The following is a 27542-nucleotide window of genomic DNA, read 5'->3' on the forward strand; positions in this document are numbered from 1 at the left end:
GCCCTTATCAAGGGCGACTTACAATTGCTACAAAAAATCACATTCTTTTTACATACAATTATCCATTTATACAGTTGGGTTTTTACTGGAGCAATCTATGTAAAGTACCTTCCTCAAGGGTACAGCAGCAGTGTTCTCCATCTGGGACTGAAACCACGACCCTCAGGTCAAGAGTCCAAAGCCCTAACCACTACTCCACACTGCTGCACTATAAAATAATTATTTTATAAAAAATAATGTTCTTGAGTGCCCTAGCTTGTTTTTTTTCTATTTTGCTTTCACTGCAGGTGCCATAAACTAAGCGGTTGTTTACGTTATTTTGACAAAAGTTATCTGAGTGTGTTGCGCTACATGAAGTGACTGAAAACCGGGACTTTTTAAAGATTTCCCGGCTAAACCGGGACGTCTGGTCACTGGGCGTCTGCGTTCCCCTCATTTTCAAGTATGATTTTCTGCTCTATCAATACAAAGCACAAAGCAATAGCGATACAACATCAGACCATTGCGATGTCGTTGTTTAGATCAGGGTGTTAATCTTGTGTCTGTTGTGTGGTGCATCGGTAGATTTGTGTGCCTGTCATCAATACTGTACAGTAATTCAACTGCAGAACTCTTTACATTGCTACTGCTCAGCTCGAATACCGTATTGAATTTGAACTGAGATTGATATTTGATAAACTTGCAGCTCTCTTTCAAACAGGTGTCTATTACGTTTATTAGTGACTTTGTTTGTGCCCAGTATTATATGTGCTCGTTTGTGTGTGTCAGTACTGCTATAGTGAATGGTTTGGGGGGGAGTCGGTACCACTATATTGACTGTGTGTGTGTGTCAGTTCCGCTATAAAATGAATGCGTGTGTGTTTCTGTAGGCCTACCGCTATGATTGTGTACATGTGTTGTGATTGTGAAGATGCTGTGGCTGCGGGTTGAGGAGGAGCCTGCAGTCTGTGATTAGCCGCTGGGCGGCTGATGGTGCTCAAAGCAAGGAGCAGCGCTGGATTTGCAGAGAGAGAGAGAGAGAAGGATCGCCGTAATTTCTCCTTTCTCCTCATGTCCAGCACATCAGATGCTGCAGTTGACAACTGAGACGTGTGCTAGACTAGTGTGCCCAAACCTTCTACTATTATGAGAATATTCCGTCCACAGATCTTTAATTTTAGTTAATGCTGGATTACAAAATAGTTTGATTTTTTGTGTTTGTCAAGCGACCACTTTCTGATCTCTATATTATGTCTTCGTTCCGAGTCCCTATTTTTGTAAACAACGTACATCCGACTCACTAATATCAGATTTTCTGATACATCAATATGGACTAGAAGCAGCAGATGTTTGAGAAAAGAATAAAGGACATCGACTTCTGAAAAAGAGAGAGAGAGACCTACAAAGGAGGCGGTTCGACTATCGGGGTTTGGAAATTCAGGTGGTCACGTTAAGCATCCTTTTGTTGGATATTTTGTTTTCTGCTCCCGGTGATAAAGCAGTAATCATAACTGCATTTTTTGTGGAATGCCCTCACGTTGTTAAACCACGATGGACAAAGTGAGTGTAAATCGGCTGCAGGGGCATTGACGCAGTTGGCAGCAGACAGGGCTATTGCAAATCAGTGGCCGAATCACTCGCACCTGTTTGGTGTTTAACACCTTCAAGCTCCATTCATCTCATTATCTACCTGGCAGCTTATCACACACGTTTTTATGACGGGGTGAAGGTTTATTTCTCAATAAGTGAACAACGACAGCCAGAAGTATTACACACTTGCAAGAACATCCACCAGGACTGAACATTAAGCCGGGTTCTTGAACGCGGACAGGTTCGTTTGTTGCTCATAAATAACAGAACTGGGAATTGGGTAAAACTGTTTTTTTGGTGTGTGTTTTTCAATTAGTTCCAACAACAACAACAACAACAACGCAGACATTTAAAACCACAATAGCGCGACCGTGTCTGTCAAGGTTTTTTTTTTTTTCTGCATCAGCAGCGGAGCCGTATTTTGGAAGCAAGGGTCCAGAGGGAAATCGATATCAGTTATCACTTATTATCGCTTCTCATACAACCGCTTCCACTTATTGTTACACACATTAGAATGTACATCAATACAGCTTGTAATAATTATCGACATTTACAGAAAAAAATCAGCTCTGACGTCCTCTATATTATTATCAGCACTGACTATTCATCCTGCAACGGCGCTCTATGAATGGAAACGGGACCGGCACACTGTACTTGAGTAGATAAAAAGAAGGCGGCTGTACCGCTTAATGAAAAAACTCTTGTTGCTTTACACTTCGGTGATTAATTTTGAGCTGCAGCCGCCTGGTTGTTCTCGCTTGTTTGTTTCAACTTAATTGAGAAACAACCCGCTTCCCTTTTTGCATAAAGCAACCCAAAAGGAAATACATTAAAAAAAAAAAAAAAAAAAACTATAAAAATGGGCACCGTCTTATCTGTCTCCCCCAGCTCCAGAAAGACCAGTTACCATGACGAGGGCTCGGGGTCTCTTAGCCACTACCCGAGCGTCCAAAGCAGCAAGCCCTTAGGAAGCCAGAAAGAGAGAAACATCAAGCGGCACTCCATGTTCATCCCAGCCCTGACCTGGAAACGGTTAGTGGCCTCAACCAAGAAAAGGGGTTCCAAAAAGAGCAACGGTGCCCTCAACAACAACTACCAGAAGGATGTGGCTCACCTGAACCACGAGAATGTAAAGAAGTCTGTGTCCTGTGCCAACCTCTCCACCTATGAGGGGCAGACCCTGCCGCCGCTTCAGGGGACAGATGGGAAGATCCCTTCTGTCAAGAGCATCACCTCTAGCACTAACTACCCCTCAGGGGGCTCCCCCAAGCGCGTGATAGTCCAGGCCTCCACCAGCGAGCTGCTCAAGTGCCTGGGTGAGTTCCTGTGCCGGCGGTGCTACCGGCTCAAGCACCTGTCTCCTACTGATCCCATCCTGTGGCTGCGCAGCGTGGACCGCTCGCTTCTTTTGCAAGGCTGGCAGGACCAGGCCTTCGTAACGCCCGCCAACGTGGTTTTCGTGTATCTGCTGTGCCGTGACATCATCGATGGGGACCTGGTGGCCACGGAGCATGACCTGCAGGCCACGCTGCTCACCTGCCTCTACCTGTCTTACTCCTACATGGGCAATGAAATCTCCTACCCTCTCAAGCCCTTCCTGGTGGAATCCGACAAGGAGGCCTTCTGGGACCGCTGCCTGCAAATAATCAACACGATGAGTGCCAAGATGCTTCGCATCAATGCAGATCCCCACTACTTCACACAGGTCTTCGCTGACCTCAAGAACGAGGGCAGCCACGAGGACTTAAGTCACACCCTGGACCGGTGAACCCCCTCACCCTACCACCACCTCGCTGACCCCCCCACTGCCTCCGTTTAGGCCTGTCCAGGTCTAGCCTGGGCACTCCCTGGATTTGTCATCAGGCTGGGCTGCTGCTGGAGCTTTGCTTTCAGTAGCTGTATACGTGTTAATATTACCAGTTAATATTCCACTGTAGTGTTGGAATCCTGATCAAACATTTCTTTGGCACATACATTTTGTTAAATGTCTTTATATATAATTTATTTTTAAAATGTATGTTTATTGTTTATTTTTAATTTGTTATATGGTGCATATGAAGCTACTTTTACACAACACTTTACTATAAAAGGAGGTCAGAATTCACCAGGTTCAACTAAAAAAAGCTGAGTTAGACAACCCCCTCTACACTACACAATTTGTTTTCAACTTCAAGCACTCAGCATTGTCTAAAGGGCTTTCCTTCCCTCCCTTCTGTCCCTTCCATTCCACCCTATCCCCCTGTTCTCCCCCCCCCCCCCCCCTACACCCACTCTTTAAATGGCCTGGTTGTACTTGAATTGGAGACTACCTGGGTCTTGTAGTACCTTTTCTGCTGCTGGGCCAATGCAAATCTGCTTCTCTCTTAGGGTGGCTTGTTAGGGTTCTGGAATTTAAACAAGGGGCAGCTTTTCTGTGGGGGTTTGGTGCCTCATATGATGTACCTCTAGCCTCTTTGTATGTGTGTGTGTGTGTGTGTGTGTATTGAATGTATGTCAATGTGTTGGTCTAAGTATATGGGAGAATGTGTTCTTTGGTTTTTCAACATTCAAATGTGTAGTTGCCTGTTAAGCCACATGTCTTGTATAGATATGTGGGAATGCAGTATTTATTGTGTTTAACTATGTACGTATTTATTTGTTTATGCACTGACTATTATATACACTACAGTATGTAAATATACATGATTATACTGCATGTATACTGTGTTCATATATTATGTGCATACAATACATGCTGTATTATGCTTTAGGAATGTGTGACTGCATGTATATATATTTCTAAGTGCAGAATATATGCTGTCCCTTTTATCATGTCAGTAGCACTCCTTTCATTCTCAAGATATTTTTCACTTGTGAACCAATAGTGTTAATCCTTTTAGGTTAAAATAGGTGATTCACTTTCCAGTATTTCATTTCCAAAATGCCTTTTGATGATGTGTCTGAGATATTGAAATGCATCTGAGATGCTAGCAAAACAACATAGATATCTTTCTTGCACAGAGAGAGAGAGAGAGAGAGAGAGAGATGAAGGCATGTTTAGGAGCTCACTGCCATAAATAGATTGGAAGGGAAGCCTTCTCAATTAGCCTTGCAGATAGATTATTTCTATTTAAAAAAAGAGTGCAAAAAAAGTAAAGAAACCACACGCATGTTCATTCTCTTTTTGGAGCGGTGTGTGCATACATGTGTGCCAGTAACAGTCTCCTTGCTTCTTGTGTAATAACTAGGATTTCTGAAATCGTATTTGCCTATCCATATTGGCACCACATGGAACCCGCTGTCATTTTGAGCTATTAAATGGTTAGTATGGTAAATGGTTAAAAGAAAGAGCAAGATGCAGAAGAGGGGAGTCAGTGTTCCTCGCTTCATTGCTGTAGCTCAATCCAGGACCTGTGTTTGCCGTTATCTTACTGGACAGTCTCGTTTAACACCCGTGCAGCAGAGCTCTGTGTTTACACTGTACAATTATGCTGTTGTAATTGGCAGCTGCAGAGGCACAGATGTGTTTTAGGTAAACAGTGTTAATCTAGAAATAGAAGATAATTTCTAGCCGTGCCACAGTAATCCAATGCACTGGAGCAGCAGGCAAGTCATTAGCATGCTACTGATCGATGTGATTAATACTTTAATCAATATATTGGGTAGATCTACTGGTGTCTTCAATAAGTTTTTTATAGGGTTAGATTCCGTCCACAGTATTTATGTCTGTAGCTGTAATCAAATCTTACATATGTGAATAGTACAGCATTAAACAGTTACATAAACCTAGTACAGTGAACCTAGTATTATCTGAAGGATATCCTCTGAGGAAAACTGTTGCTCTGTGCTATAACTGAAACAGCCAGGGAAACAAACTCCTTCATTGTACCAAGTAGAAAAGGTCAGTATTGTGGAAAAACTAGAGCGTTATTAATACAATAGGAGTACTGCAGTCTCTGTGTGTGTGCCTCTCTCCCTCTGTTTCTGTATGTGAGGTCTGAGTTTGACGCTACGAGCCAGACTGTAAAGCTAGGAGGGGGACACCTCTGTCGTTAATAAGTGCGCTGTTGAAAAAAAAACCAGTTATTTTCTCTGCAATTGCCATCGCTCTGTGAGTTTTGGTGACTTTGAGTTTGCTGCTATATTATAACTGATCAATACAGTTTTATATGCATGTGAGCGAGTGTGTGCGTGCGTGGGAACACGCGTGTCTGTGTGCGTGCGTGTTCGAAAAGTACTGTGTAAATACATTGCTGTATAATGAAAACAACTTCCAACGTCTTGCTACTGTGACAGTGTGCATGCCAGCAAATTTAATAAGTGTTCTGATTTTGTTGCTGCTTAAATTACATTTAAATGTTGGGTTTGTTTAAGAAAAAAAAAAATACCGGTTCTTCCCTTTTTTGGGGAAGATTTGAAGATATTGTTGTCGGTACTATTAAAATTTGAATGTGAGAGAGCACGGTTCAAGTTTTTACCCGTTCTTGTACTGTTCTAAAGAGCAGACGGGGGCTTTACTAATTAAATCCACTTTACTTATTTCATCCTCGTTTTGACCAATGCAGAGCTGTTTTAAAAACGTAAATGCATTTTTGTTTATATATAAAAGAAAGCAAGTCAAACAAATGTTTTGTGGGTGTAATCTTGTAACTGTGTTAAATTTGTGACACCTCATGTGACTTCACAAGTACTGGAGGCTGTTATTTTGTTTTTCTTTCTTCCTGTTGTGTCACTTCCTCTTTTGAGTTGTGTTTACCCATTTGGCTATGTGACAGTCGGTTATGAAATCAAGCTGCACTCAGCAGTTTTAGGAAGCCAGAAACATTAAATGTTAGTTATTTTGAAAACAAACTTTTTCAGTCTTTTAAATCCCTTATTGCAACATTCTATCAGTTTGTAGCCTCTAGGGATTGGTGATCCCTGCTGCTGTCTTCTTTTAACGTAACGCTTGATTTGTTCCCTAGATCAGGAGGTTGCTCTAGGGACCACTTAGTAACCCAGACACTGCTCGATTATAGATGCACCGGGGTCACCGATTCCCATAAAGATCAATTGCTGTCACTCGTACAGCAATCCACAGTTGTGAATGTTGTGGGCAGCCTATGAATTTGCTCTGTCAGTAGGAGTTGGAGTGACCAAGACTGGGGTCTCGTTTCCAGGGTTACCTGTGTTGAGTTGTGATGATGATGATGATGAAGCTATGAGCGTACACAGTGACTTTTGTAAAGTTGCTGGATTCTTTGTCAAGAAAACTTGAATAAAAAAAATGAAGTCACAGTTTTTTTTGTTAATGTTGTTGAGTTTCAATTCAAATATTTTTTTTTTATTATTATTAATGAATAAACTTTCAAAACATGACCGTGTCCCTTGCTGTTATTGAGAGCCACCCCACAGCTGAGGAACTCGGCTCTCTGGTGTGACACTTTAAAATAATGATGAAGTTTGAGCTAGGATGCACTCCTAGCTCAAACTTCTTCTGAGTAAAACTAAAGCTTCAAGAAAACTAATCTGAACATACTTCTAACACTGTAACGATATTGTTTGTAACGTTTCACCTTCTTCAAATGATGTTTATTTACAAAAAAAGTGAATCTGTTTCTTTAATTTAAAATACTTTTGTGCAAGGTTTAGAGAAACAGAACCATGCAGTATGATTGCAGACATTTAAAAAAGTTGAAAATAAAATGTAAATGCATTTTATATCTAAACAACACACCAGGTAGTGTGCTGTTGTATGCAGGTTTCCCAAGAAGGCTTAGAAATGAAAAGGACTGCAATGATTAGACAATCAGGAAAAAGACTGCAATAAAGTTGATGTGTGTCTCAACACAGATCATTGCGATAGCTCTTGTGAGGTCAGGGATAGATGTTCATCTGTTCTCTTCCCCTCAGAGGTGAGAGCAGTCGGTCACACGTCAGAGCCTCTTGCACACCAAGTTCCTTTTCGCAACTTATTTCAGGCATGAAAATCACATAGCACATGGGAAATGTTATCTGATTCTTTAGTATTGTTACATTTTATGTATCGACATGTTTTATTCACAACACTTTCGTATCGAATTCGCTGCTAGGCAAATAAAAGGGAAGACACCACCAACAACCTGAGAGGGTTCATACAACTGCTGTGCTGTTTTATAATATTTAATCATGAGATACCAAGATAAGGGAAAGGACAAGGGGCCACAGGATGGGAATTCTGCCTACAAGTGACGGCCAAAAATGAAATATTTACTATGGAAGTTATTTCACTTTTAATGGAACCACCAGGGTGCATCCACAGTTTGCTGTTCACAAGCCTGTATTACTGTATCGTGGGAATTGTTAAAATCTGTAGCAACATTTTTCTTTTTCTTGTACAGTGGTGCATTATCCACCTCTTTCAACATCTCTACTTTTGTCTTTAAGGATAGTGCACGTTTTTGCTTGAGCACTATGGCAGCTCGAAATGCATCCTATGATCTGTAGTCTCCAAACAGCACTAAAATACAGTACAGTGATGCTATTGTGAATGCAATTAAGACATTTCCCAATATCCTTTACACACACAGCTGTTTGAAGTAGGGTGTTTAGTTTTATTAACATTCGTCTTCCCTGGTAGGGCTCCAAAGTAATTAGCACTAACAGGAAAGCTGTGTTAAGTGAAATCACATTATAAGAAGTAGTTAACAATAAGCAACTGCTAAATTTATCCGTGACCAGTTGCTCCCTCCACATCATTATTGCAGGAGGGTGTAACCTACAGAGGATGGGCACTAACTCTGCCTACCTCACAGGATGACCCTGCAAAGCGAGGTATGTGAAAGTAACATTATTAGCTTATTAACTGCATCTACTACACTAAAAATTCATCAATTGGTCTACAGCAGTCTAATTGACAATTTGCTTCTATTCAGCTTGATCACCTAAGTTGATTCTACTGATTTGCCTAATTGGCTTATTTCCCATCAGTTGTAGTTTATAGCTAACGACTCTAATGAGGTTTCTAAAACTATTTATGGTCTTGCTGTGTTTTTTGAATGATGAGACACACACCATTACTCAATGGACAACAGTGTGTGTACGTTTTGTAAATACAAAAATAAATATACTCTTCACCAGAATAGCTGGGGGTCAGCTCTGTACAGGGCAGATTTATTCTGAAGCCAGTTTTAGCAATAGAAATGTTTTAATGTTTTTCTTTGTCTTGAAAATCACATTGGAAGAGGCCATGTTTTGCAGGGTAAAATGGGAAATAAACACTATTAGTGTTGCCTTCATTGCACTGGAGCAGACTGAGGTGGGCGTTGAGCAGTGAGGTGAGCTGCCCCTTCTCTCAGTACAGATGGTCAGCCCTGTCCCATGCTGATCCTCACACCCACTCCAGCTGGACAGACTGAGCTGAAAGAATTCTCTACCAGACTCTTAGCCTGTCTATGCCCTGAGTACCAGCACGTCAATGACACGCCTGCACCAGCTGTGCCAAGATATTAGCAGCTTTGCTTTGAGAACCTAGTTTAAGATGGTTAGGTGAACTAGTTTTGCATGTGTATACCTTGGGCGGTAGAGGCCTAATTTTAAAAACCGACCTGAACTGGACCTGACCACAGCCATTCCAACCCCGAGAGTGTCGAGTTGTTTTTACAATCGACGCAGCCCCAAAACGTCCCCAAATATAATAATCCCAACATACGCACTTTAAACTTAGTCACGTTCTATGCTCTTGTTACCATTGGCATACATTAACATAAGATCCACATGAATTCGCATAATACTTATTTTGGACTAGACAATACAACCCCAAATAGCAAAGTTAACCTTCAACAAAAATATTATACCATGACTGTGGCTTTTAATAATATGATTTCTTTCTATAAACTGGGTGTCATGCAGTGTACATCTTTTTTCAGCAAAAAACTTTTTGCTGTCATATTCAAGTAATATTTTGCAAGATCTGAATTGCACATAGCCACATTGATTTTTATTATCCTTGAATACAAACAGTGAAATTAGACGTACCCTTTCCAGCAGTGGAACTTTCCACTTTCCAGTTTTACCATGCTTTTACCACAATTTACCACAGACAACCTTTCTGGGTTTTACATGGATAATAAGCTGCTGAGATCAGTCAGACAGTGTGATATCTTAACTGTAGACCCAGCATTTGTGCAGGATCAAGTTTATAACTTTAAATAGATACTACCATGGAGAAAGACTTCTAGTTGAACCATTTGTCACTGAAATGTACACCGTTTCTTTAGTTATTTTTAATTTACCAGTATTGGTATGTATCACTCTGCATGTATCACTCAGTCAGGTACTGTAATATAACACTTAAGATAAACCTTAAATGACAAGCATTAAGAAATATTACACTATGCAGTAACTGCTGTATAGAGGGAGTTTTGTTTCAAGATATCCTTGTTGTGTTTCTGTGTAGATTAATTACCATGATCTATTCCAGAAAAATATTTTTTCTGGCAGAAACAGTACAAAAGTAGACTTTTTAAAAAATGTTATCCCTGTTATTGTGGTTTCTGCACAAGAAACAAAGTGGCAAAAGACACATTTTCATAAAGTAATGTCATTATTGTGGTTTACCTCTGCCTTTTTTCTTTTTAGATATCGACGCAAGTGAAAACTCACATTTAGAAAAAGGGGCATTGTACAAAGAAAAAACACCTCACCATTTTGGTTTACGTTTATTACAGTCCTCATAACAGAAAATACTAGGATCACAACAAAATACAACGTTGATCACTATGCTTAACATGTACCTTGCAATTTGGGCCTGTGTTTGAAAAGCGTGAAGCACACCTACATCTGTATCTGACTAGCTTACCAAAATCTGAAGCTGCACTTTGATCCTGTTTTTTATGTTATTGTTAATCCCTACTGTCCCACACATCACCTGCCATTTTAGAAAATGTTGCGCAAATTCTGGCAATGTGCTAAAATTGGTGCAAGGCAAAATGCGTTATGATAATTATTTCTAATATTTATAAACTATGTTATTTAATGCGAACACTGACTTTTTGCTTTCAAATTCATGTGCAGCAATGTTTGTGTTGAATATTTCAGATAATTTCACCGACATGCTAAAGAAAATAATTATTACTTCATAATACTGATAATTACTCCATACCGCTGTTTTCATGTTGCACTGCTAAGGTCTTCTCTTGGTGATCAACGAATAAGCACTGACACAAATCGAAATGGGCGGAGATTTGTGACTTATGCCAAAATTAAATCTGATCTGAATGAAAACTCGGCCAATCAACATGCAGTGATTATACTGACGTTAATGGTGGCCAATAGCAGCTAACAGAAACAGAAGCAGTATGAGGAAACAGAATGCAAGCAACACGAACTGTGCTGAATGAAAGCGCATTTGAGAAACGTTGCGCTAGTGGATTGAAGAGCATGCGAGCGGAGCGAGAGCATGAAAAGCCTCTGGCACTGCTTCCGCTCCAACGCCCGCTCCAAAAGATGTTTTGCAAAGGAAAAATATTTGACACTGTAGATATAAGATATGATCCATAAACAATGCAGCTTTTGCGATGCTTCTACAATATTGTGCAATCTATGAAATCGCCCTGTATAATTAAAGTTAACAAAACAATCAATAATCTCAAATTTGCACAGTAACAGTTTTATTACAACAGCGCAAGCCATTGTGTGCTTGTATATGAACCTTGTTAATTGCAAATTTCACAAAGCTTATACAATTAAAAAAATCTTTAACCACATGGTATGTACAAAAGGGTCATCTTATGTTAGATCCCAAGCCGAAATACGACCCCACTGGCTTGGGGTTAAATTACTTTTTTAGCTAGCTGAAATCGTGTCGTGTTCGGCTTGGGGTTGTCCGGCAAATGATCCCCTCGAGGTGCAGAAGATTCACTTTACCCAAAGCGTTTTCATCACTTGTAAAAGTGAGACAGAATTATTCTCCAAGGAAATAAATATAAATAAAAAATAATAATAATTAAAAACCACGTTATCGCTGTAATAAATATTTAGCAGACCTTTTTTTTTCTAAGTGTGAACATGTCAATTATAGTTATCAAATGTATTTTTTGACAGAAATGTATGTTTTAATAAGCAGTTTTAATAAAAACATAATAGTACTCACTGGAACCGGAACCCTGATACCTGTATTCAGTTTGTCGATACCAAAGCAGGAACCGGGTACCCGATTTCAAACCGGTTCGCACATCTCTACATTTTGGAAGCGATTTACACTAGCAGTGGAGCGGAGTGTGAGTGGAGCTGGCTGCAGAATTAGAAACACCGGAGCGGTGCGGACTGGGGAAATAAAAGCCTTGGAGCGAGCGGTTTCAAAGAGGAAGAGAGCGAGGAGTGGTGTTTATGAACGCTCCACTCCACTCACATGCTCTGGTGGACTGTGTGAGTGGATGGAATGCATCCACGTTGGATGAAAAGCAGATTAAATAAGTCCCAGTACAGAGTACCGGTGAGTACTGGCAGAATTTCACCCCTGTATAGATAGATAGATAGATAGATGTTTGAACAGAAGTATAACTGCAGTGTACAAAAAAGTAAAGTTTTCTTTTGGATATACACAAAAGTTTTAAATAATTAAATAATTATTTATTTAAGGACCTTTCAGACAAAAGCCTTTCTTCAGCTGCGTACTGTTGTTTCTGCACAGACCATTACTTTCAGTGATTAGTAATTATTTCAGCATTCCTGAAAATATTCCTCAAGGCTGATTTTCTGAAGTGAGTTTGGGAAGCATATCCATGTTGCACAGGATTCAGAGCCCAGTGCTTGACCAATAGCATGAGTGTACAAATCCAGGCCCCGAAGTTCAGAGTCCTTCAGGTTATATAGCTATTAATAAAAAAAAGAATCAGATTAAGACCCGGGAGGAGGTTAAATTAATTAAAATAAGTAATTTATGGTACAGATGGCACAAAGACCAGAATGACACCAGAACTATACACCCCACCTTACTTCAGGAGTCTTTTCAGAAACCACTTTTACTAGAACAGTTAGTATAGTAGTAAGTATGGCAAATAATGATCAGAACAACTGTAGAGAATCATACAGATACGAAGAAATAAATTAGTATCCCTTTATCTAGGAACAGTGAACTATACTCCACTACAAGCAGCCCCCACAGTTCCTAAATGGTTCCCTGGGTGTGTGCAGTGGGTCTGTGTGTCATACTGATGCTCAGCCGCACCTGCCATTAGTTTCCCGGCAGGTACAGGGTGAAGCCGTCTCGGCTCTTGCAGAAGTCTGGTCGGTTATGGCCGATCTTGGTTTCCACGGTAACGCACTTCTGCCGCCCGCGCATGTGGCACTGGATAGCTGAGCGTTGCACTGTCACCTGCAGGGGTGTCTTTAACCTGAAACACACAAACACAGATCCTCTTCAGAAAGGATTCCCAAGGAACACAGCAGTATATCTGGTCCTGTCTCATGAGTGTGAACTCTAAACACAAACTGATTTACAGTATAAAAACTAAGACAGATAGAGTTGAATTACTTCCTGTCTTGAAATTCACACAAACCCTGCTGCACCCAATCCTGGGTTTCAGAACTACCTTCAATTAAGTAAATTATTGAAATGACCAGGAGCCAGGAGTTTAATGTCAAATAAATGGTTCCTCCCTTATAGCTGCATGAACACCTCCTATTAGTAAACCTACAAACTCACAGGTAAGACATTCATGCTGTGATCAGAAGTGCCATCAGTTAATTTAGAACAGATTTACCAGGGGCCTGTAATGTACTGTACGGCAAATTTCAGTACACAAGTTTTTCTCAAGTTATTTTCCATATTTTGTATTTTCACAGAGCGACTCAGACATAGGGATCTGATTGAGGATTACATTTGCTGGGAGCTGTGGTACACATACAAAGATCAGAAGAGAACTGAAAGGACATGTTTAATACAATGTCAAATAGACTGGAAGCAGCACCTCACACTAACATTGAGGTACACTAGAAACCCTTAGACCCAAGCACAATGCAACTGAAGCATTATCATATTGCCTAAAAATACCCAGAACAACAGCAACAAATTCAACTTCTAAGCACTTCGAAATACTGAAAGCAAAAAAAAAACAAAAAAAAAAACAAAAGGACTGAAAGCATAAAAAAAGGGTTGACAGACTGACAGGAAGGAGCAGTAATCGTATAATCACTAATCTCTCTGTGGCTTTGATCTCAGTCCCAGAAATGATGTCAGCTGTGGCTTTGACCATTGCACTACATCACTGGGGAAATAGTGTGACCTGCTCTCGATTGACTTGCACTGGGAATGCCAACTGGGCTCTCAAAATCGTTGGGAAGTCATTGTGTGCCGAAAAGAAACCCAGACGTAGCTCTGCAATCAACCAAGTCTGGTTCTTCAATGTAGGATAACAATGTACAACCCTAGCCTACAGTATCTGTTAACCCTATCATGTTGAATAACACACTGTTATGTAAGAAATAAAAGGTATAATTATGGATTCTTCCCTAAATAATTAGAACTGTTCAGCACAAGCCTAACTACCTCACACTAGTCATGCAGATTAAACAGTGGTTTCCATTAGCAGCCTGCTGGCCATCCTCTTACAGAAGTCTGTCTAAGGATGAACTACACATGAACTTACTGCCAACGAGGTTCTGTCTCTGTCTCCCTGTGGCGTGTCGGGGCACAGGCAAAGGGAACCCCCCCGATTTGCTTTCCCCCTCAGAGTCACATAGTCAGCTGAAGACCGGCTCTGTGATTAGAGGACTAGGAGTTCGGGGGCTTTGTATGCAGACAGAGGAGAATGACCATTCCTGTTCCATTTCACATTGTCAGTGTGTGAGAGGAACAACTCAACCCTTCATGTACTGCCGCTTATTAAGTTAGGCTGTGACCCTCTCTGACCTCACACGCCAGCTCCCCTACCCAACTGTCCTGCCACGGTGCTATGACTTCACTTCCTCTGTTACAAGTATCCTGACAATCCCTCGTCTCCAAGGGGCAGAAGAACCTGTAGCAGGAAAAAACAGAATCAAGGTGCAAATAAAATCTGGGAAACAAGAAGAACCTCTAATTAAAGGCTGGAACACTTTGAAATTAAAGATTAATGGGAAGACCCAAAAAATGATGCCCAGGGGGGTGATCGTACTCATTACCAGTGTGATAGCTTGCTGCAAACAAAGGGCTCATTGGGCTGCAGAAAAACTAATTGATTTTATTGGAGATTAGTCATGTTCTGCATGAACATCTTTCATTTTTCTTTGTTCCCAACCGTCTATTTATAGGAGATAATTAAATCTGCTGTTTAATTGAACCTTTGCCATTGAGACACCCCTCATGCTGTCTGGATTGATTTGTATAAAGAGAAAGTAGCTTCAAGCCACATATTAATGGTTTCTTTTTATTTTCCCTTACCTAGTTTTGATTCTGGGTAGTTCTGGGTCCCATATTTTCATAGTTTTATTTTTACATGTTTTTGACAGTGACATACTACTGCTTGAACTGTTTTGAAAAGCCCAGTTTCTTTTGCGCTTTCTCAATCCAGTAATCTCCATAGCTACCAGTAGTGTCTCTATAGTTTTTAGTTGCGACCCTCACTGTTTTCTTTTTTAATGAGTTTTTTTGTAACTATAGTAAAGGCTGTTACCCACCGGACGCGACGCAACAAAATTAGTAGAACCTATACTTTTGAGAAGTATGTTTTACACCACAGGCGACACAACAGACGACACGGGAGCAGCACCAGGGTGACACTGGAGCAATGCAAAATAAATCGGATTGAATCCTACTTTTTGCGATTTGTCACGTGACAACTAAGGCATTGAGCAATCAGAGAACAGCTTCAATGCACGTGGTCTAGCAGGGTGAAGCAGTGTCCAAAATAATGGAGGAACCAATAATACTTGTCGTGGACAAATACCTAGAGCGTTATGACAAAGGTCATCACAATTATAAAGATACAGATTTGAAAGACAATATATATGGGAGTCCATTGCGAAGGAACTGGTTAAGCCTGGTATGTATGATTTATTGCCATATGTGTTGAAATACCATCAGAAAAGACACTCATAATTTCCACATCATGTTGACGAATATGTACCAGTCTTGAGCATAGTTATGTCAATAGCAATTTTTAACAGTTGTATAGATCTGGCAGTTTTCAAACCTGCCACATCGCCTCTGCGTCGCTTCTCGTATGTATGGTCATGTCTCTGCGAAAGTATCTTGTCGCCCAGTGAAAAATTGAATGGTGAGTGGCAGCCTTAAGACATGTCAATGTAATCAGTGTTTTCATAACACTGTTTTTATACAATCAAATGCACCATCCAGTGTGATCAGGTAGAAGAGTCACTGAGGGGTCAAGGGGTGCTCAAGGTAGCTATAGAGACAGCATTGAGGAAGTACAAAGCACTTTCCTCCCAGGTCATACGAAGAAGAATAAAATAAGTATTTCAGCAACAGCACTCGAAACTACTGAGAACAATTGCAAAATCATGACTGGGGAAGGGAAAGGGAAAGATGTGCTCTTTAGGTGTACTTATTCAGTTCTCAACATTAGAAAAACATATAACAAATCATGTAAACCCCTTTACATCTGAAGGGATCTGGGATTAAAATGAATTGCAAAATTAGCTCAGATTAATTCTGAACCAATGAAAGGTGATTTTTTTGTAATAACTGTATGGAATATAAGAACCTAAGGAAATGTTTGAGAACGAGAAAAGGCCATTTGGCCCATCAAGGCTCATCCATTGTTAGCACACCATTCACCCTTACTGGGGGAAACTAATCTAAAAGCACACAATCTAGTCTTTTTTTAAATGTTCCCACAGTTTTAGATCATACTGCTTCACCTGGTAGGCTGTTCCATGCATTTATAACTCTCTGTGTAAAAAAGTGCTTCCTACCTTCATGTTTGTGGCAAGGCAGAAGCCCTGCCGGTATAAGGTGTGTGTGTGTGTGTGTGTGTGTGTGTGTGTGTTTGTGTGTGTGTGGAGAAAACACGTGGGAATGTGGCTGGGCCCATAACTGAATGATTAATGGCTAATGAGGCTCCAGCCACAGGTGTATAAGAAGGGGAATCATGGGTGTTGGAAAGGTTAAATGTCGGTGTTGGTGGAGGTGCGTGTTGCTGTGCTGGGTTACTTTTTGTTTTGGCCCTTGTGCCTTTTTGTTTGTTAATGTATTTTATTTAGTGTTTGTATCTGTGTTATTAAATGTGCGTGATTGTGCTTTACTGCAGCTTTCTCTGTGTCTCTCTTCCTGCCAGTAACAGCTTGGCCGTGATGCTACCCTGTCACAATGTTCTAAACTTGCTTTTACTCTGTACTCGGCCCATCAGATCTCGAATAAATCTCTCCCCTCATGGTTCCGCATCACCTCAGAAGCCCCGCCCTTCAGTCCTGGAGTCAACAGTGTGGTGCTGATGTGGAGAACACCACACCTATACCACATGAACTGAACAGCCAGTGGATTAACCCACTAAATAAAAATATGTGTGTGTGAGAGAGAGAGATTTTTAAAGGGAGAAAAGGCTTATCTCTAAGTGAGCTGTGAGTCTGAGAGGGATTCAGCCCCCCCCCCCCACAGCTGTCACATCAGTGCTGAAGATGTTATTTCTTGGTGCTTGTCACCACTACAGATGTCCCAGTCCCAGTCCTAGCTCTCCTTGTTAATAAATCTCTCTGTCTGTCAAAGACGAGTCGCTTCGCTCCACTGCTGTGAATTATTCATTACGACCGACAAAAAAGTGCAGACAGAACTGGGCCATAAAAAAAGGGCTCAAGATGCACCTGAGCTCAGTCCTTCCTCACAGAAATGAGCTGGGGATTTCATTTATGGACACTGAACTACCCCAATCACAACTCACATCCTACTGTATCCCTACACATCACAGTTACACTGAAATTGGGGTAAAAGTAATTAACGGCACCGTCAGAATTAAAGGACAGCATGGTGGGATGTTTACTTACGAGGTAATAATGTGACTCTCCCCAGTGAATCATTAAAGCAGATGTCCAAAAGTGTGTCCTCAAAAAACTCAGTGCGCATAGGTAGACCTAAAAGACATTTTAGCAAATACTGCTCTGTATAGTGTAACAAACCAGTGCGTATCACATATGATGTTGTACTGGCCTGGCATCTCATGAATTGAATTGAGAGGCAAGGGCAGGACACGAACCATGACACGAACCATACAGTTCTAAGAAGCAAGCTCTGTAGTTGAGAGGCAAGTATGTGAGAAAGGTGAGAAAGGTACTTTACCTAGCTTGCTCCAGTAAAAACCCAACTGTATAAATGGGTAATTGTATGTAAAAATAATGTGATATATTGTAACAATTGTAAATAGCCCTGGATAAGGGCATCTGCTAAGAAATAAATATGTGTCTTATGCTGATGTCAGTATTATTTTTTTATTCCAGTGGGTGCAGCTAAACAGGTGGTTTTGTTGTGCTAGTCCCGATACAGGACTGGTACTTTTTTAAACTATTTCTGGTAAATTCACTCCTTTCACAATGTACTTGACTGTGCTAAAATATGCTTCACTACACATGGCTTGGAGCTGACCATAGAATACCACAGTAAGCTTTTACAAGGGGACCTTCTTAATGATAATGACACAGATGAAAACAAGCAGACTCAGAAACCTTGTGACACACACACATACTAACAGTGCCTATAGCTGTGTGGAAAAATCAACAGCTTGTGTCTAATCCTGTCTCATACTCCCAGACACCAGACACAGAGCTTTATAAAGTGACTGCGCTGAGGAGCTGCTTGATTTATCAGGATGTGTGCATACAAAATAACATGCAACAGTACTAATGCCCCTCCACTGCTTTCCACCTCACTTAAGAAGAATCAGCCTCAAGGAGTTTTTCCAGAAGCCTTTTTTGCTTGAATAGTTAGTAATCTTGGCAGACAATGACCTAAGCAAAAACAAATCATAGAGGATGATAGAGAAGAGATGAAAAGATGTTAACCACAAATGAGTTATGAAAATCCTGATAATGTAACGATTCAAGCCTGTACTATGAATGTTTTATTGAAGTAAAAGCCTGTACTCAAATATGAAGTACAGTCTTAAAAACAAGCTTGGGATTTCTCTGGGTCAAGACTGCAGGGACCTAGGACACAGCTAGTATCACCCGAGCAGAAATAGAATTTCCTAATCAGACCAGGAAGAGTGATTCAGCAGAATGCTTGATCTACAGCATATACAGCTATGGCCAAAAGTTCTGCATCACCTAGAATTTTAGGATTGAGACATCATTAGAAAAAACAACTACCGTATTACTTCAAATTAACGCCTCACTCAGATATCAGCTTTTTAATAGACGCCGCCCTCGAATAAACGCCGCTCTCAATAAAGAAACGTAAAGGTATTTTTTTTCTACCCCTGCTCAAAAAATAAAGAAACGTGCAACTCTGCCGATGTACGACACCCCCGAAGAGACTTCAACCTCAATCCAGCATGTAATATAAAACTAATGTACACCAACCTTAGTAAGCAAATGTTATTTTATAGTACAGTCCCGACAGGCAACCCAAGATGAACTACTTACAGCACAGCAGTCCTTCACGTCCATTTTTTCCCAGCAGAGTTCAGTGCCAACACAGCAGGGAATAAAACAAGGGCTGTCTGTTTACCTCGTCGTCAGCTTGGATGGTGAAAACTTAAACTCAGAGGAACTTCGCCGGTCACTCTAAAAACTATCCGAAAGCTGGCTGAAGATATGTTCTTGTAGGGGGTTTAGTTGTTTTGTTTTTTATTCAATTGGAATTTTACTCAGTCCTGTACAATTATATATATCAAAAAATAATAACTTGCTTACTATCTATGAGAAGATTTAGTTTTGGTTTCTCTTACAGAGAAATTACAAACAAGCAGCTAAATTACAGTGAGAAAAAAAAAAAAACCGAGTAGGATATATTTTAGTTTTAACAGAAATCAAACCAATATTCAGAGGTAATATTTTTTGTTAAGAAAAACAACTGCATCACACTCAACTACCATTCTCTCTTTTCTTGTCCGCCCCATAGCAATCAATACACACTCCTGATTCGCTGATACAGTACTCCCCTGACCTCCCAACTCCCACCTAATAGGCTCTTGTTAACTGTCAGTAAATGTACTGTATTCAAGCCCCAAAAACACACAAGAGTATAGTGCTGCAGATCGGAGCCTCTCATGGCGCCGTTTCTAAAATGCCTTAAATCATTTAATAAAATATTGCAGCGTTTGTAAAGCATAGTATTATTAATAAAGGCTGCCCTCGTATAATAAACGCTGCGGCGCCAAGTTGAAGTAATACGTTATATGAACATAATTTAGATCTTTGTTTAACTAATTTAATTAAAGAAACTACAAAATGATATCGCAAAAGTCTACCGGAAGCCATAGTAGTAATACAGTATTTCATGTTAGATTTAGAAATGTCACATTTTTGTCAGTTTTCCATTAAGTATATGGAAAACTACAAAGCAGTATGTAATTCACTATGTTAATGTAACATTATTCAGCAAGTTTCATTCGATTCTATGAAGCAAAATTTTTAATTCCATAGGGTGATGCAAAACGTTTGGCCATAGCTGTTGTGAAATCATTGTGGTTTGTGGTATGTGCACTGGAGTGTTTGTGAGAGCCTTGCCTTTAGGTATCAGAGTAGGGTCTTGGTAACTATGTACTGTATGATATGATCATATTGCAACACCACCATACACATGTGACCCCCTCCCCCTCCTTGCCCAACTCGCACAACCATCTCTGCAGCAGCTGACTGGCCTGTAATTTGCAAAACTATCCCTTTGTACATCATCTCCAGAGCAATTTGCAAGGAAATGTCAGCAAAAGCCATCTCCGCCTCAATGATTACTATCCTGGTACTCTCCAGTAGTGGGGGTCTCGGATTGGGAGCTCCCAGTAAGACACAGCTTTCCACTCAGAAGGAATCAGGAGTTTTAGAAAAAAGAAGCAGTATGTGCAAATGACTTGAGCTCATAGCTAGAAACTAGAACTCTGCTCTACTTCTTGAAACTGGTTACAAACAGCCACAGCTTGGGAAGCTGTAAAGCAGGTCTTTGCGTGCACAGTATAAGCATGGGAAACTTTACAAAGCACTCTGAGCATAAGTCCGTCCACCAGTGACTCTGACTCCTTCCTGTAACCCAGCCTGGGTTGGCCCATATAGCAGTCCTCTTCTACCATCTCATTCACGGTGGCATTGCACAGGATCCTTCAGGGCAGCACAAATGACACTGGGCTGGTAAATATGGGGGAAATGGAAGCACATAAAACACTCTTCAACCATAGACAGCAAAGTCCCAGAGTCCTATCATAGGGACCTACCATCAGTGTCTGAGGATAGGTTTCCTCGCCATTAAAATGGCCTTGCTGCTCCTACATTCAAATTACTTTGTGTTGAAGGGTTGACATTCTGTACAGTGCCCAGCCATCCGCAGCAAATACACAACTGGAAGTGCACTGTGTTTGCAATTGTAGGTTTCATGAGTGATGTCAAATAATTTACTTCATGCCAGTCTCACAAAACATGATTTTTTTCACTTTGCCACATTGTCCTCCTCTACCTTTCTCTTTGTTTCTACAATACCAATCCTCTTCCACATCCTCCTCTCCCCCCTCTTCCTCTCTCTCTGTTCCCTCTCTCATTATTTCATTCTGAGCTGTTTAATGAGCTTTGCTGTGGTTGCCTAGCGACCATCTCTAGGGCTACAAAGCATCTGCACAGTGGAGCGACTGAAGAGGAGAGACTTACTGGAGAGGAAGATCACATTGCCTCCCTCCCTCACTCTCCCCCCAGTCACTCCTGAACCGCACCCCCTCCCTCCCAGTCTCTCAGCTCTAAGCACTAGAGCCTAACTGCCTTCCTCCTATTTCTCAGCTCTAAGCATTAGAGACACACTCCCTCCCTACCAGTCCCTCTGCTCCAACCACTAGACCACACTGCCTCCTAGTCCCTGAGATCTCTCCCTCCCAATTAGGGATTTATTAAAATATACAGTACACATAGCACTAAAAAGATACTTTGTAATACATTTTGATTCATGTTTCAATAAAAAGACATTATTCCAAAGTTCAGAGTGTTTAAAGTTATGGATAAATGAATTAAGCTTTTAGAGAACAGGGTAACAGTACCAGCAACAGTAAAGAGTGAATGGATACTGCTGAGAAAGTTGTTAAAGGGAATCATTGTGACAGTGTTACTGGAGGTGAATGTCAGCTCTGTGTAATGTCGTTTCAGCCATCAATCACGGTCTGTGAGCTGCTTATTGAGATTAGTGGGGCACTAATATTGAAATGAGGCAGGGGCTGAACCAGCACAGGCATAATCCGCTCAGCTATACTGTAAACCTACTGAGAGAGAGAGGGAGAAAGAGAGAAAAACAGGAGAGATGGAGGGGGAGAGAAGGGAAAAACAGAGAGGATGAGGGTGGGAATTTATGGGAAATTAAGTTATACAGAGTGTTATACCGCTGTATCACATGCAGGTTATAAGACCTAGAGCAGTTAGATGTTAGTTGGCCAAAAATAAATGATAAAAACAAATATATGCTTTGGGGTTTTTAAAGAGGCGCGATTGGGGGTGCCTGACAAGCTATAGCATCTATCCCAGACTGCACAGAGCGCTGTGTCCCTGTGACAGCTACTGATCGGCCCACATGGGGGCATAGGGGATAGGTGGCTGAGATGGGACGATGACAGCTATAGAGGATTTTGGGGTACCTGATAAGATCCATACGCATAAAAACAATAAGATAAGGGCACAACGAGTGACCCAGAACTAAATGTGAAATAATGAGAGTAGACTGAGAGACAGGCAGACAGATGTAAAGATTGCTAACTAGGGCTTATATGAAAAACAAGTTCAAGTGCAGTCAGTTAAAAAAAGCAACAGTGAGTAGTTTGACTGCAGCACACCAAATTGTATCTGCATTGTAAAATCACAATTAGTGATTAGTCAGTGCTGTAAAACTGCAGATGCACTGCACTGAGGATTGACTGAAACTGCATGTGTTTAAACTGAGATGAAGGAAGAAAGGATGTCCTTGGCTTCTCTCTGATGCAATGTGGCAGCTGAAAGGTTAACCCCCTGCAGAACTCTCAGGATAGTCAGATCAAGGAAGATCGCATTTACAGCATTGCAGCCTGGCAAGAGATCTGTCACTGTTAATCAATCCGGGACATAGACTTAACTTTCTAATGCACTGCAACAGCTAAGCGCAGCCCAATGTCACAAACACTTCACTCCCCAGGGCATGGCTTAGAAACTGTACAGTACTGCACCTTCACTTTCCACCCCTCTTATCTGCACTGCCTCAGATATAATACAGGCTAATAAGGCTATCACAATCTCACATATAATGCAGAATAAAATAAGCTATTCTCTCCAATCTGTGCTGTAACTAACAGCCTCTGTGAATCTGGACTATCAACCCTCAAAGTGGGTATACTGTAGCTTGTAAAATAATCTTACACTTCGAGACACTGTGTAGGCAGGATTGCCAGAAATTAAAATACACTGTCAACCAAATACCAGCCCAAACACAGCCCAGTATTATGTTGCCTATACTAGCTCAAAAGTAGCCCAATAAAAATTGTATTTTCCAGTTTCTTACTACATTTTTATCTTAAGGTATATTAGAATGATCAGAACTCAGCAGTGCACAAGCACACCCACTGTGTAGCTAAGGGTACCAGAGTGGTCAATATAGGTTCATGTCTGGAAGGCCATTCGGCTATTTAATACAAGTTTCAAATATTTAGTACACATGTTAAAGTAAAAGTCAGAATCTGGTCAATCTTCAGTTTTACTGGTAAATGTCAACATTTACCAAATAATAAATTATCAAGAAATAGATTGCTTTTCAGACATTTACCAGTTAATCTTATGATTTACCAAAGCGTATTGGTAAATGCAGGTATATCATCGAAGAATGTATTTATTCCTGCATATAAATTGTCAATGAACAAAATAATCATTAATGTCTTACAATGTATTTATTTCTGCATACACATTTTCCATTAACAAAATAAACATTAATGTGCTTATAGTAATGCACAACTGAGCAATTCAACATGGTACTGAACAATATTGAGATCCACTTATGTAGAACAACCAACATTCTGGTAAATTTGCATTTAAAACAATTCACAGTGGTGTTGAAGGATATTGTACTCCAAATACTTAGTAGTTTGATGAAAAATAACATTCTGTTAAATTAAATGATTTAGGACCTTTGTTTTTTCAACAGAAAATCACACTTTGGTTATGACACAAACGTGACACTTGGAGTTCCACAGGACTCCTGAAGCCTTACAATACGCGAAAGCGAGACATTCAGTCATTAGCCAAAGCCATGTGGTTATTCTTGAGATTTACTGGTTAATGTCCGAAATAAGGTGCTATCATGTTTATTTCAGACACTTACCATTTTGCTTGGTAAATGTCGACATTTACCGGTAAATCTTAAGATTTGCCAATATGCTGACTTTTACTGTAACACACATACTAATTTGAATTTAGTATTTGTTGTAATTCTAATTATTAAACTTACAAATTTGGCCAATCAGATCACTAAAAATGAAATAATCTCATCCTGGGGGCACGCTAACAATACAGGTTTTTGCTTTTTCCAAGTTCTCAAAAATTATATAATTCTAACGTTGAACATGTGAGTGTTTTAAATGCAATGTAAAGCAGTGAAGATTTTAAAATAAATTATTAGGTGTTGGTTGGATAAAAACCTGTACAGTTAGTGTGTCTCCATGACTGGATTGGGAAACACTGCAATAAAGGAAATTAAACACTCAAAGAAGGCCCCCCAAAACTATAATAGCCCTGGGCTCCCATAGCTTGGCGGTATAATCACCCTCAAACCCCACAAGATACAACTTTGGTCAGCTGACAGTTGTTCTCATCTAATGAAATAAGGCTGTAAGGCTTCATCAGTCACGTGATTTGGCCAGCCGTTCATCATAGTGCCACACTGGGGAGAGAACTGAAATATCTTTTGCTGTGATGGGCAATTCATCCATGCAAGAGAAAAAGAAAATCTCTTGCCAGGGTAAACAGGAGAGCGCATCTGTGTTTCCATGATCCCCTGAGCAGCGGTACTTCGCTTCATCCCTGTATGCTAGCAAGACCAATGCCCTGCTTGCATGCGGAGTGCTGCTAAGGTAGGGACAGCTGTCTTTGGGACCAAAATAGTCACCAAGGGTTTGTGATCAGTCGCTAGGGTGAACTTATGAATATACAAGTATTGGTAACACTGTATATTAAGATTCTGCTTATTAATGTTTTATAAATATATAATAGATGCTTGATAACTATGTTATAGAGTGTTAATAAAGCATTATAGACGGTTTATAACCATGCAATTCCCATAGATGAAATTACATTTAAACATCCCAAAGTACAATAAGTGGCTAAAAACTGTCCCCTTTATAAAACTGTAATTCCGTCTATGGCTATTGCATGGTTCCCTTTCAAGTCGAAAATAACCATCAACATGAGATATTGCCGTCAGGCAGCACCGGTAGGCTGAGCTTTTATAGCAAAGCTGCCGATAGGCCCCCACGCCAGCTGCAGTGTAAGCCCGCCCCCCTGGGAGCTTACTTAACTGCGCGCGTGGGGATGCACTTCCTCTTTTGTCTTCAGCCTTGGTACGGTAGGTAATAGATAACAGAGCGAGCTTGTTAACTGATTGTACTCGATAAGCTTTACGCTTGAGAAGCTGGTTAATTACCCCTTCTCTGAGTTTATTTCAGTTACTGTGTTTTAGGATTTATATATTCTTGTTAATATATATATATTTTTCCTTTCGCTTTGCTTCGGCATCGCGTCTTCGTGGTCTCCCGTCTTCCTTTTCTTTGTTATTATTATAATATATAATTATATTATATTTATTATTTGGGTTTTTTGTGTGTTTATATATTGTTATATATATTCTTTTTTGTATATTGTTTGGGACGCGTGTTGCGTTGGCCTTAGGCCACGCGCATTTTTGCAGCCTCGGTCTTGCTTAGGCTAGACCGCGCGTGTGTGTGTGTGTGTGCGTGCAGACCTGCATTGCAGTCTCCCCCCCCACCGCGGCGCGTTCTACCGCCACGTGGCTGCTATTGAGTATAGCCCCACTGTTCTACACTATACGTAGTGTCTGCTGCAGCGTCCAAACAAAACAAAACAAAAAAAAAAAAAAAAAAAAAGTTTTTTTCCCATACAGTACTAAGGAAGACGACCACCAAGTGCATTAACTGTTGCCCTTATAAGCAGCACAACACCTTGTCTTTCGAGACTCAGACACAGTACTAGAGCACATAGCGTCTCCGCTTTGCGGGTCAGCTGACGTGGATCGTCTGGTGCAGTACACGCGCTCCGGCGCTTTCGGTGTCAGCGCTTAGGCGCCTGGTGTAGCGCTTCGGCGCGTAGTGCTTGGGCTCAGTGCACGCAACGCACCTGTGCACGCACCTCGACGCTCGGTGCCTCGGTGCACGCACCTCGACGCTCGGTGCTCGGTGCACGCACCTCGACGCTCGGTGCCTCGGTGCACGCACCTCGACGCTCGGTGCTCGGTGCCTCGGTGCACGCACCTCGACGCTCGGTGCCTCGGTGCACGCACCTCGACGCTCGGTGCTCGGTGCCTCGGTGCACGCACCTCGACGCTCGGTGCTCGGTGCCTCGGTGCACGCACCTCGACGCTCGGTGCTCGGTGCCTCGGTGCACGCACCTCGACGCTCGGTGCTCGGTGCACGCACCTCGACGCTCGGTGCTCGGTGCCTCGGTGCACGCACCTCGACGCTCGGTGCTCGGTGCCTCGGTGCACGCACCTCGACGCTCGGTGCTCGGTGCCTCGGTGCACGCACCTCGACGCTCGGTGCTCGGTGCCTCGGTGCACGCACCTCGACGCTCGGTGCTCGGTGCCTCGGTGCACGCACCTCGACGCTCAGTGCTCGGTGCCTCGGTGCACGCACCTCGACGCTCGGTGCTCGGTGCACGCACCTCGACGCTCGGTGCTCGGTGCACGCACCTCGACGCTCGGTGCTCGGTGCCTCGGTGTACGCACCTCGACGCTCGGTGCTCGGTGCCTTGGTGCACGCACCTCGACGCTCGGTGCCTCGGTGCACGTACCTCGACGCTCGGTGCTCGGTGCCTCGGTGCACGCACCTCGACGCTCAGTGCCTTAGTGCACGCACTCGACGTTTGTCTTCAGTGCTTGGTGCACGCGCCTCAACGCACCTTAAAGCTGTTCGCTTGGTGCTCAGTGCTTAACGCTCGGCGCTCCTATTACTGGCACGGTACGCTTGGGCATACAACGTGCTGCACCATGTCATTTCACCGCTGTGTCACCTGTGGGACGAAGTTACCGGCTAATGACCCGCATGAGGACTGCGTGTCCTGTCTGGGGCCGGAGCATGCGGCATCTGCTTTGGCAGACAAAGCCTTTTGCACGTTATGTGCAAGTTTCCAGACGCGCACTCTGCGTCGTAGGGCGAGGAGAGCAGTCGGGGATCGCTCCCCTTCATCTGGGTCGTCACACACCCTTTCCGCCCCGCAGCCTTCTTTGGCTTCCCCGCCAGCGAAGCTGCCTTTTTCCAGGAGTTCGCCTTCCCAGGTTACCCCTGGTCAACGATCTCCTGACGTTAGGCGTAAGAGAGACCGCTCCCACAGCCTTTCTGTAAGGCGAGGCCCTTCTCCTCGCGGCGAACGCCCCCGTCAGATCTCGAGATCCCGCTCTAGATCGCCCCGAAGGAGAGGACGTTCCCGTTCTCCTCGTCGCGACAGGCGAGGTGGTGTAACTGAGCTTACTAGTAAGATGTCTCAGTTTATGGACCTTATGATGGGGCAGCAATCGTTGCTCATGTCCCTGGCCACAGCTCGGGCTGCAGAGGAGCCAGTCAGACCGGCTGTCAACCAGCCGATCATCCTACCACAACCCCTGTCCGTTCCAGTTGCGCAACAGGACGCATGGGACGTGGATGCTATCTCTCGAGATGCATCAGAGGGTG

The 27542-nt window shown here is 42.0% G+C and overlaps 2 protein-coding genes across 3 annotated transcripts in view; one reads left to right on the forward strand and one right to left on the reverse strand.

Annotated features, from left to right (window-relative positions):
• Nucleotides 1–925: 925 nt before the first annotated feature.
• On the forward strand, nt 926–6906 carry LOC117399448 (cyclin-dependent kinase 5 activator 1-like). 2 transcript variants are annotated; one of them, XM_059022764.1, is made up of 2 exons: nt 927–1810; nt 2458–6906. In XM_059022764.1, the coding sequence occupies exon 2, from the start codon at nt 2573–2575 to the stop codon at nt 3335–3337; it is 765 nt and encodes a 254-aa protein (XP_058878747.1). In that variant the 5' UTR covers nt 927–1810; nt 2458–2572; the 3' UTR covers nt 3338–6906. The 2 variants fall into 2 exon arrangements, with proteins under 2 accessions (XP_058878746.1, XP_058878747.1); XM_059022763.1 differs by having other exon boundaries at nt 926–6906.
• A 3026-nt stretch (nt 6907–9932) lies between these two features.
• LOC117400541 (unconventional myosin-Ig-like) overlaps nt 9933–27542 on the reverse strand; it is a 71355-nt gene continuing 53745 nt past the window's right edge. The window contains exons 21-22 of the mRNA XM_034000663.3: nt 12737–12902; nt 9933–12381 (exon numbers count right to left, since the gene is read on the reverse strand). Of these exons, the coding sequence (XP_033856554.3) occupies nt 12743–12902 (160 nt within the window). The 3' untranslated portion in view covers nt 9933–12381; nt 12737–12742. The remainder of the gene's footprint in view (nt 12382–12736; nt 12903–27542) is intronic.

The sequence above is a fragment of the Acipenser ruthenus genome, chromosome 4 (assembly GCF_902713425.1).
Source record: "Acipenser ruthenus chromosome 4, fAciRut3.2 maternal haplotype, whole genome shotgun sequence".
NCBI lineage: Eukaryota > Metazoa > Chordata > Actinopteri > Acipenseriformes > Acipenseridae > Acipenser > Acipenser ruthenus.